The 12,442-nt window shown below is 40.0% G+C and overlaps 1 protein-coding gene across 1 annotated transcript; it reads right to left on the reverse strand.

Moving 5' to 3' along the window:
- Positions 1-9,168: 9,168 nt before the first annotated feature.
- On the reverse strand, positions 9,169-11,764 carry LOC103719684 (polygalacturonase-like). The gene is made up of 4 exons (XM_008809046.3): positions 11,333-11,764; positions 10,790-11,079; positions 9,593-9,830; positions 9,169-9,454 (listed from the first exon to the last, which is right to left on the reverse strand). Exons 1-4 carry the CDS (start codon positions 11,762-11,764, stop codon positions 9,236-9,238), a joined length of 1,179 nt encoding a protein of 392 aa, XP_008807268.2. The 3' UTR covers positions 9,169-9,235.
- Between the last annotated feature and the right edge of the window lie 678 nt (positions 11,765-12,442).

Genomic DNA, 12,442 nt, shown 5'->3' on the forward strand with positions numbered 1-12,442 from the left:
CCTGACAAAACAGAAAACTATGCTTGTGGAGCTCCAAAGAACAGAGGACATCAAACCAAAAAGCCAGACTTTGGCCCTCGACTGCCCTACAGTCCGTTGGAACCTCAAAGAACAGAGCAGAATGCTTGTGTTGCTCCAAAGTCTTCTCTGGAATTCCAACGGTCTTCCTCTCCCGCCTTCCGTTGGCCACGCGAACAGGAAATTCGAAAGAACTCCAAACGACATTGTTCCTCCCGCCTTCAAACCGAATCTCCTCTTCCGTTGGCCAGGGAATATGGAAACTCCAAACGTCTCCATTTCCCGCCTTCAAAATACTGAATCGGGGCATATTCGGCAAATTTTCTTGGACATTTCTCCTCCCAGGGACCGGAAATTATGGTTTCGTGAGTCTCGGGACCGGGAGTTTCATTTTCGGTCAACAGGGACTATTCCTTATACTCCGGTCCAACACTGGACCGGTGATTAGTTTCCCCAAAAAATAACCCACTAAAATTATTTTCTGAAGTAAGCAGTTTCGACACTACGGTTACAATGCAAACAGGCCATGGAACTTTGCTAGCAATATATGAAATGCATGGAGATATTATTCATCTATTCAAAAAAAAAAAAAAAAAAAAACTTGAAGGCATTAACAGTAAGCTACAAAGAAGATTTCTGATGCCGTAACTGCAGTAAACTAATTCATTAAAAGATAAAGTATATACAAGATGATAACAAGATATGATACATACAATTCATAAGTTAGGTAAGAGTTAGATCAATTGGTCAATTAGTAGTAGGTGCAAAAAAAAAAAAAAGATAAAACTTCGACAGCATTCAGAAAAAAAAAAGTTTATTAGTAGTAGCAATATGACTATGGTTCGGCAAATGATCAGGAGTTGAACAGATTTAGGTTCCTCGACAGGTCTGAGGGATCACTGCAGCCAATTTTAGAATCTAGTCAATGAAACATGGATGTTGTAATACACTTTAAATTTGGTTTCTTCTGACATAAATTTTTATGTTTCCCTAGTTGAATGCATTAAAAGGACTACTATGATTATATCTAGTCATAGCATCTTATTACGATGTAAAAAGGGAGGTAGAAAGAAGCCACCCGGCTTTTATTGAAGATTAATCGTAGTTACAACAGAAATGAGGGACATAGATGAGTTACATTGTCAAGAGAGGAAAGGAACATATACGAAAAAAAGAAGCAAAATGGTTCGAAACCAAGTGTCTGATAATCAGTGAAGGAAAGAACCTCATCCAGCCAATAAACAAGAGCATTTATTGTCTGAAAATTCCAAGCAATTTTACAAAGATTTTTTAAAAAAATCACCAGAATCTAGAATGGCCACAAGCTTCAAATTTTAAAAAAATTTGAGAAAGTCTTTGAAACAAGGAACAACCGATTTTCCACCACCAATTTTCGTACCATATCTGGTACCTTCTCTGTAGCATAATATAATACAATCTGCTGGAAGGCATAAAATGACGAATAGGAGCTGTAGTTGAAGGAGACAAAGTTGCAATCCTTCAATCATTGAAGAGGCTTGTTGCCTAGATAGACAACCCAAGAGGGGGGGGGGGGGGGGTGAATTGGGTTTTAAAATAATTTGAATAATTAAAACGATGTGGTTGACTAATTAAAAACTATTGCAAGTTATTTAATTAATGCTAAGTGCTGTGAGTGATGTGAGGGGAAGAAGAAGAGAGACAATCCAACACAAACACAAGGTTTTATAGTGGTTCGGAGCTAACCCTTGCTCCTACGTCCACTCCCTAAGTCTCACTTGGGAATTCACTATAACCCTCTTGGATTACAGCCGGTTGTTTTCCAAGCTCACAACCAAACTTGTTGTTTTACGAGCTCACAACGAACTCGGTCGGTTTTCCCAGGCTCACCGACTAGAACCGCCCCGATTGTTTTTCCGGGATCACAATCAAACCCTTACACACGTTGGTTTTAACTCGGCTCACCAACCAACCTCAATCCCCTTGATTCAATCTCCGATTGAACTAAGTAAATACAAGTTGTAGAAAGAAAACAAAAAATGAGCTTCTCAAAAAGCAGATGAAAACAATATGAACAATAAATGAAGTTAAGAAGCCTCAAACGCTTTTAGATTGGAGATGAGGAATGGCTTCTTAAACTTCTGGTCTCCTCTTGAAAGAGTAGTCGACTTGAATGCAGGAGAAGGAGGCTTTAATTGCTGGGAAGATGTAGTTGGAAGCAGTAAATGCAGATCTTCCTCTTTTTCGTTGAAGAGCACGTTGCAGAGCTTGAATGCTTGATTAGTTGGAGTGGAATGGTTGTTCTCTGCCTTGCTACAGTCCTCTGTGGCTATTTAAGCCAACCCCCACGGAAACTAGCCGTTAGAGTGCTTTTTCTGTCCGTTCTGAACACTCTGCGCAGCCTGACAATATGACCGTTGGTGGGTTGGAGTCGACTCGGGCGATCAGGAGTCGACTCGGCTGTAGCGGGAGTCGACTCAAGCTTTTCCGGAGTCGACTCGGCAACTGTTCCAAATTTGAATTAAAGTTGCCTTCACGACTGGGAGTCGACTCGTCTTGACCTGGAGTCGACTCGTCAACTTCTGGAGCTGACTTGGCAATTTTGGAGTCGGCTCATCCACTGAAGTCCGTGGATCCAATTTTGAATTTTGTCCACTCGAGTCGACTCGACTGTCCTGGGAGTCGACTCGAATCTCAGAGCCCGAACTCCCGATCCTCTGTCTTTTGGCTCGTCCAGTCTTGGAGTCGACTCGAACTTCCTTGGAGTCGACTCGGCTCTCAGTTTCTGAAAGATGGTCTTCTGCCTTTTGACGTGAAGCTGTCTTGGAGTCGACTCGAGCTGTCTGGGAGTCGACTCGAATCTCAGAGGCAGTAACTTGGTTTTCTGTCTGTCTTGGGGTCGCGGTGTCTTGGAGTCGACTCGCGTATTGCGGGAGTCGACTCGAATCTCAGAGTCCATGAAATGCTCTCTGACTTTTTCTTTGTGTACCGCTGAGAGTCGACTCTTGCTTTCTCTGGAGTCGACTTGCCACCTATCGGAGTCGACTCGCGTTCCACTGGAGTCGACTCGAATCTCAGACCCGAAAACTGTTCTCTGACTTTTCTGCCTGTGACTGCTTGGAGTCGACTCTTACTTCCTTGGAGTCGACTCGGTGAACATCGGAGTCGACTCGCGCACTTCGGGAGTCGACTCGCTGACAGGTTCTGAGTTGAAGCTTTCTGTCCTTCTGTCTGTTCTCAGTCGGAGTCGACTCGTACTTATCTGGAGTCGACTCGAGCTCGTGCCAGTGAACTTGATACGCTTGGAGTCGACTCGTGATACTCGGGAGTCGACTCGAGTCTCAGACATTGGTTCAAACAGACTCCTTAACTTATCCAAAAATTATGAACCAAGTCTTGGGACACTTAGACAGGATTTTCACTGAAACACTCAATTGAATTCATTAGTAATCAAAAGATATACTCAAATGCTTTGAGCTCATCAAAATCAAATGGGGTTTTAATCAATCACTCCACAAGGATGATTGCGTTCCAGGACTGTATGACAATTGAAGAGTAAGCATGACATAATATGCTTCAATCATATTTGACGTCTAAGAAAATATCTCAGAGAAGATGTAGCTGACTGAAATCTCCATCATATGCAACCAATGGTAGAACCATACTGAAAAGAAAGAACAAGATCCTCTGCTATAGTAATCTGAAATGAGAGCATTTCCTGGCCAAAAAAAAAAAAATCAAACTGATATAGTTCAAACTGCATTAGTCATCCAGAAGCTTGGAGACAACATTCCGCATTTTGGACCAAATTCTTTCCAACTCCACCTGCGTAATAGGATCGCATAGCACCGCCCAATCATTGAAATTTCTTAGTCCCTCTGTACTAATCAGGGCAAGTGAAGATATTTTATTTAGAAAAATTATAGAGTTCTGCTCCTTCCAATATGTCCAACATATAGCAACAATCAACATGAAAATGACAGGGTGAGCATATTTTGTAAAATGGGTCAACCTTCAATCAATGCATAAACTTTTAAAGTTTAGTTGAGGATGAAGCATCCTGAAAGACAAATAAATGATCTTCCATATAGTAGAAAAGAACTGACAGGTGCAGAAGAGATGATCAATAGTCTTATTTGTATCATGGCACAAAATACAACTGTCAAAATTTTTATCTAATTTTTTTTCAAGATTAATTCTAATGTTAAGTTTCTTTTTCTAATATAATAAAAAAAATATTCGATTTTAAGTAGTATAGGAAACATTTTCGATGAGTTAGCAAATCTATATTTTGATAGTTGATTATGGCCTCTGCTACCAAAATGTAGACTTGAAAAGATATTGATTGATCTCGACAGCTTTAATGGATCCTGCACCAATTTAAAGGCCAAATGTGTTAGGATCTGTCACATGCCACTGAAAATTCAAAAATTTTCAGATATGCAGCGGAAAGACATATGCATATCCCGTTCATCACATAAACGTATTTTAAAACCATTTATAGATAGATTAGGATTAAATTCTATTCAAATCATTTTAAAATCATGATTAAGAAGATCAAATCTTCACCTTATGCGGGTAGATGGTCTCCGCAAATTTGATTTACATGGATTTGTAGAAGGTTCGATGGAAGCCGTACACGCGTCCGGCCTCTACGGGTATCCACACGAGGTAGTGAACCGATCGAAGCTTTTGGATCTCCCCGGGGTGCTAGCTCCCTTGCAGAGATGGCTATAGATGGCTGAGATCCTTTCCTTTAAATCAACTCATGATTGCCTTGAGAAGAGGAAGATGAAGAAGGAATCTAGGAAGAAGAATAAAAGGCCCTTCGCAGCCTTTTCTTTTCCATACGCTAGAACCAAGGAAGAAAGACTAAGAGGAGATGAAAGCCTCCTCTTCTTTTCTTCTTGCTGATGGCGGATGAAAGGAGGAAGAGAGGAGAGGTCTTCACGGCTGAAAATGAAGGGAATTCACTCAAAAATTCGCAGCCCCTTGACCCCCTTCTTTTATGGTGTGTGGATAAGGATGAGCTCCTAAATTTTAGGAGCTCATCTTTATCCCTATTTTGAATTCAAATAGGAGGGCCATGGCCCCTCCTTTTTCCTTCACGCCACCAGCCAAGGGAGAGGTGTGGGCCCCTCCCTCTTCTCCCATATGGTCAGCCCCTAGTTGATCAAATCAAGTAGGGAGGGTTGGGTCTAAAGGATGGGTCCAATCCTATTCAAAATAGGATTATGTACACACATTTTAATATCTCCAAATTCTAATCCAATTAGAATTTAATTGAACCATGACTCAATTGAACTCTTCAATTCTAATCCAATTAGAAGTCATTTAATTAATTAGATTAAAATTAAAATTAATTAGACTTAAAAAAATCCTAATCTAATTAGGACTTATTAAATTTCAGCCCTAAGGCAATCAGGACTTTAGAAATCCTACTCCAAGTAGGACTCTAATTTAATTTGAAATCCTAATCCAATTAGAACTCTAATGATCCTACTCCAAGTAGAACTCATGATCAAGTCCAATTAATTGAATTCAATTAATTAAATTAAATTGCAATCCGATTGCAATTATTCCTTCTTCAACTCACTAACTCTTAGCGGGTTAACTAATTATCAATCAAATTGATTATTTGTGATTCCTAATCACAATTCAACCATCGGATCGGTCAATACCTCTAATGTGTGTGACCCCATAGGTTCTATTCTGACTGGTAGTGAGATATATTGCGATCTCTATTATAATATCATCGAAAACTCCTTTCAATGGGTTGAAACAATTCCAACTCAACTCACCAGGAATTATCGACCATCAAGATGATCCCTGTGAATCTCACCATCCACCAGTGACACCTAGCAGTATGTAGTGGCTACCCAGCAGAATAGAATGATGAACCTCTAGGTGCAGTTATCGTATGATACAGTGCTTCTATCGTGGATCCCTACAGACCGGAGGTCATGGATAACTCGTCAAACCCCATTGTCTGTCATATGTCTAGATTTATTCGACTTGAGTTCGATAGTGGAGAAACTCTTTCTCCACTATATATTACTGCCCCGGCCAAGGTCTTAGAACTCAGTCTAATAAATCATATAGGATCACTCCTCTTCTATCAAGGTCGATAGATTCCATGTAAGTACATACCCTACTCCTATAGTGAACCTACTGCAGCCAATCTACACTATAAGGATCCATATGATTAGAGACCATGTATATGTGCAGTTAAACTACAATAACCTCACTGTGAATAGCCGAAGCACCGCAGGTCAAAGGATCAGTCATACTACTGCAACATCAAGCAAGTAACTGACGAGTGGATAGACATCCAAGTGGCTTCTTGTCTTGGTCACGCTCAGTACCCTTGTTCTCTAACAAGCACCTGCACTATCACTTCAGTGTCACTACACCGTGGACTCGAGTCTCGTCCATCCATAAGAAAAGCGATCTGTGCACTGATCGGATCGATCACCGTCCTCGTGATGATCCATTGATCAGGAGCATTTAGAAATTAATCACTAATGATACATGGCTCAAATTCTCAACTCTTGAGAATATGTATCATCATCTTATTAATTTCTTGGACGATTCATAGACACATAAACAATATGAATGAAAAGATGCCCATTTATTATAAAGTCAAGTACAAATTTATGTCCCAAACTTAATATAAATGTGTCCGCCAGATTGGCTTCTAGGACATACAACTAATAAAATGGTATGCAGAAAAGTGTCTTCCTAGCCATCTTGATAATTAATTGTTCATAAAAAGTCCTATCATAATGGGATTCTTAAATGAACCTTATCACAGTAAATTTCATTGGCTGCTCATATAAATTATATCATAAAAATGCCTTTGCATTTCACACATGAATGAATGGCAATGACTTCATACACATAAAGTTGACTGTGGATAATATGGTACAAGAGTTCATAATAAGGAAGCTTAAATGTGTCTATATAGAACAATTATCTGAGAAAATGTTGGCTTCACTGCAGAATTAGAATCCCAGCATTCCTCAATTAACCTGCATGGATTACTTATTGACATTCTTGATGTATTGTAAGAATAAAAAAATGGATTGTGGATGGCGGCACATACATTTGTTTCACAAGCATGAACAACAAATTAGTTTGTGACAGTAAAGAAAAAAAAATCCACATACGATAGAAGTGAAAAATATATAATTTTTTTAAGAAAATAGATACAAATCAAACTATAAATACAAAAGTCATCACTTCTGCATAAGGTAGGTCTCGATTTCTGCATCAACTTTGTCTGCTATCACTTCATCCAATTCTTCCAGAATTACGAGATACGCTTAGTCAAATTTTTTTCCGAAAAGAAAATTTTTAATTTGATTGTCTATTTTTGGAGCTCAAATGATGGAATTTGGGCTTGATTGTTAGTTACATTGTATTGCATCCTTCAAGAGATGACATCATATCATAGATCTCGAAAAGTTATTCATTTCTTTTTTTAAAAAAAACCATCTCAATCAAACATCATATGGCTAAGTTATGATCTCCAAAAGTTTGGCCCATGATTCAGCTTTTTAATGTAGCAAATGTCACTTTTGGACACTGTCCAACCCTACCCATAGGCCATAGCGGCCAAAGTACTCCACAACAAGTTTGAAAATTCTTCTGAATCAATATAATATTGTAGGAAGCACCTTAGTTAAAATTCCAAGGCATAAAGGCATCTTATGAGTCCATAAATGGACTATCTGCTGTGTATTATGAGGTGATTTCGTATCAGGTGGGCTTCATTAACACCGACGGAACAACAGGAAAAAAAAAGAAAGACAGAAGCGTATTTGCCAAGTTGCTTTCTGATTATTTCTAATCATCCTATTTTGGACGTGTGGCTAGCGAAGCCCAATGGAGCAGGTTGTGCCCTATGCAGGCTAAAACTCTAGATAAGGCCAGCCATTAAAGCTGAACCGAGAGGCCATCTACTGCTAAGACAATTAGAAAGATGCAGAGGGAAACCCCTAAGAAAGATTATTAGTTTATAAATGTCATATATGCTAGGCATATGCCACAAGTTAGTTTGTTGTTCAATCATGAGAGATAAAAAGTATGTGTGCGTATTATTATGATCTAAAGTATGCGTGTATGTCTGGAGACTAGATAAGAGATGGTCAAGTAGAAAAGAGTACCCACTAGTTGAAGATATTAACACCAATTAAAACACGCCATGACTCTAATACACGCTGGATTGAGAGCGGCCACTGGGCAAGCCCGATGTCTAAGCTGTATTTAAGCTAGTCACTTCGGGTCAACCCATGTGTTCTAATTTTCTGATAGTAGCTGTTTTCTGATGGCTACATTGATTTAGGTTGAGGCCCTTTTCAAATCAAAATTGGCTTGAAGGGCAATATTGTGGTTATTTGCCGCCATCTAGGATAGAACCTACTGGGTGCCAACCAACTGGTCTGATAGTTGTCGGCAAGGGAACCCCTTATCGATTATAGAAAAAATTCTCGGAAGCTTCTCACAAAGGTCTTATATAAGTTACAAGGCTTCATACTGGGATGAGAAAGACATGATCATAAGAAAGGTGCACGAACAAACTCTGCATTACTAAAAGTAAATGGGCATTTATGATGTCTCCTACGCTAACTCTAAAACATGATGGATTACAAATTATAAATCAATGTACATAAATACAATTTACAGCAGTTGAAGTCAACCTCTATCATATTATCTAATAACTAATCAATGATTTGCACTGTTGCTTAGCCCACATATGACTTCTCTTTATTGGTTGATGTTTCTTGATTCATGTCTCGCCAAAATCTTAAAAGGGAGGCCCATCACCCTCTAGGAGGTGCATGGATTAATCCATTGGACTACGTTTTAAAAGTTTATTTTGTTAGCAATTATTTATGTTTTGAATTTAGGAAAAAAAAATTGTTTCAAGAGGCGAAATATGGGTTAAAGACGGGACACTTATCTAATGATCCTGTGCATGACACTACATTGGTAAGACCCACCCGGTCTTGAAGTTGGAGCCCCTTTGAGATGGAGCCCACACAAGAGTTGGGAGAGGGACGGGAGAACAGAACCTCAATGAAAGGATAAGTAAATTTCTGTGTGTAATAAGTACAATCCAAAAGCAAAGTACAAGAAACAATCGCAGTTGGGCGTCGGCTTGAACAAGCCAATGCACAGACTACCCAAACCTCAAGTATATTAATTCTAGACCAATAGCATAATATCGGTGGCATCAAAGACAACTTGGAGGGATGACAGAACCGGTGGCAATTCCATAAGCATGCTTGCATTTAGATTTTGCTTGTTCGTTTTGATAGGTGAGCTTAATGTTCTTCAATCTAATTCCATTGCATGGATTGCTTGGACTACAATCAAAATTCACAGCGTCTTTTGTTGCCGAGGTCCCTCGAATGTTTTTGTACTTCACATGACTGATTCCAACTCTCGAGTTCTAGGAAGGAAAAAATTAAAAATTAATTAGAAACAGATATATATGGGGGAAACAACTTTATATCAAGGAGGCCAATTAATACTGCCAAGTATTTTTTTTTTTTAGAGTATAATACGAAAGTTAAAATTCGATACATACCTGGTCAGGGCAATTTTTGTTTCCCGGGCAATAGTTTTGATCAATGATGATAGGATTTTGGACATTTCGCATTAATGCATTAAAAAAGACAACTCCTTTTACATAGCCACGAACGTCTGTTGCCCAAGTCTTAATCCTAACCCCATTTTGAGTGCCCGCAAAGACGACAGATTTTACGGTGACGTTCTCCACGCCTTCCTCCTGAAGTCCCTGCCCCTCCTTGCCTAAGCTCCCAATGCTGATACAAAACAAATATATATCCAAAAATTAGGCCAGTCAAACCCATAGATCTCAATTTATTGAAGATGAAAATAATAAAAGAGTCTTGCTAAATTTATATCATGGAAAAGCCACCTACATGCAATGTATAACTACATGCACGTCTAGTCTGGAGCGTCCAACATGAGTTGGGTCCAGTCTTTGGCACCCTTCTCCTAAGTATTTATTCTTGGAAGAGATTCAAAATACAAATCCTAATGGCAGCATGTTATCGATACATTTAAAAAGTAAAATTTCAAAAGCATGTCGCATGTCCAACAACATCAAGAGGGTTTCAGTAAATGCCTAGTTTCTTTCACCTAGAAATAGGGCAGGACTGATGTTGTAAAAAAAGATTAATTATTCTTTCGTGCCAAAGATACAACCCAAACCTTCAGAAATGATAGGGTTTTATGCTTAATTTGGTTTATGGAAAACATAACAGGACGTCTTATGCTGCGTATCGGTCAATTTATCCACATGAATTCATATGTCTATAGTGCGGACTTTATGTCAATCAGACACATGACCCACTACGAGAGGGGGGGAAGGTGTGGCTGATGCGGCGTGTAGACCAATTTTTGCTGCAGTCATGCCTGTATGAGTCTAGATATCCTCTTACCCAAAATAATGTTTCTAAATGAACAAAAATAATGAAGATGAAATAAAAAGTTACAAGAATTTAGAGATGATGTCTTCTCAAAAACATAAAAAACTTACGGATTATCATTACACAAATGCCTGGCCCATATAGCTTTATGTCCAAACTCAAGATCCATGTTGACTCATTTGCACTTGAGTTTGGTCAGGTTCCATGCATGAACAAATATAGTTTCGGCCTTGTCATGATTTGATCAGTTTTCTAGCCGGCCCTTTTGGACCCGTTGTCCTAAGGCTTTTTAAAGGTTAATTGTTTGTTTCTCAAGATGTTCTACGTACCTGATGCCGTGCCCGGGTCCACAGAAGACACGCTCGATCCAAAGGTTGGAGGTGCCAGGACCAATGGAGATGCAGTCATCGCCGGTCTTGATGGTGGCCTGAACTATGCTGACGCCGGTGGACATCTGAACGTGGATGCCGTCGGTGTTCGGGCTGTTCCCCGCCGCAGTGATGTAAACACCTTGAACCCTCACTCCTTGGCAGCCGAGGATGACGATGTGGTACAGCTCGCTGTTGACCGACGCTAGGCCGTCGATCACAATGTTCTTCGAGTTGCTGAAGGTCAGCGACTGCATGCAAATCCAGAACAACGTAACACTTTCAGAATATATGCCTTAATCGACGTAAACGGTCATGATACCACTGATCCCATTACTAGCTACGTGCAACAAAATGACATGCTAGTCTTGTGTATTTATGCTTGCTTTCATGTTGGAAGCAGGCATGAATAGAATTTTTAGCAAGATATAAAGTTGTATGCTGAATTGGTGCAATGCAACTATTTGTTCTTCTGAGAGCTACGCTTTGAGCTTATATACTTACAGTTGCACCGGTTGGGCAGCTCCGGCCATCAAGTTTGCAGGTCCACAGATCTGCCCCTCTTCCGTCAAGTTCGCCGCCGCTGATCGTCACGCCCTCGACATCATCAAACACAATCCATTTCCCAGAGGCACCGAACTTGGTGTAGTTCGAAGGCGCGGCGATCGTGCCATGGATCGAAAACTTGATCGCAGTGTTCTTGCATGGGCCATTGAAGGTGGCCTGGCTAAGTAGGAAACTCCCGGCGGGCACGTGGAGGGTGGCCGGGGAAGATGAGCCACACGCCGCCGTCCAAGCTTTGAGGAATGCTTGCGCCGAGTCAGTCTTCCCGTCAGCTTTCGCCCCAAAATTTAGCACATCGTAGACTGCATTTGATCTTGGTAGGAAGCAGAGGAGAAAAAGTTTGAGCAGGAACAAGGTAATGAGCTTTGCCATTGGGCTACTGCTCATGTATATCTCTTAAGAAATGTCCAGAGAGATGTGGAATGTTATAGCAGTTTAAAGGGGTATTTAAAGGATTGGAATATTAGTGGGAAATTAACGACCTGCCCACCCAAAGGATGACTTGGTTTTAAACCTTTCTAGGTTAGGTGAAGGGTTTAATTCCTTTGGTGAAGACGCACCAAAATCTGAATATTTTTTGGTGGATTCAGACCGTTATCTGCGGCGGGGTAGGCCGTTAAAAAAGCCAACCAAGGAAACTATGAGGACTTTGATTATATTGCAACGTGGGCTTTGTTGGATTCGCACAGTTGTGTGCCCCCTTGGAAATTGTTGTGGAGAAACTGTTGTAACGTAAGACTCTAGCTTATTAGATAAGGGAGAGAGGACGCATGCATGCTTTGGCCATGTCGTTGTTGTGCCCTTAGATGCATCAGACTACAGGCACTTTTAATAAAAAGGACTTTTTAGATTTATTTTTTTTAGGCAAGGAAAAACAATATGTGATCGCTTCTTTGTTTAGCTAAACTTGCTTATATTAATTATAAATTAATGAGTAGTTAAATGACGATATTGGCACTATGTATATGTTTTAATCTATTTCAAAACTCAGATGTAGAAACAAGTACTATGACTACGTGATGCAGGACTATCGGTTAACATAGGATAGAA

The sequence above is a fragment of the Phoenix dactylifera genome, unplaced genomic scaffold (genome assembly GCF_009389715.1).
Source record: "Phoenix dactylifera cultivar Barhee BC4 unplaced genomic scaffold, palm_55x_up_171113_PBpolish2nd_filt_p 000865F, whole genome shotgun sequence".
NCBI classification, from domain to species: domain Eukaryota; kingdom Viridiplantae; phylum Streptophyta; class Magnoliopsida; order Arecales; family Arecaceae; genus Phoenix; species Phoenix dactylifera.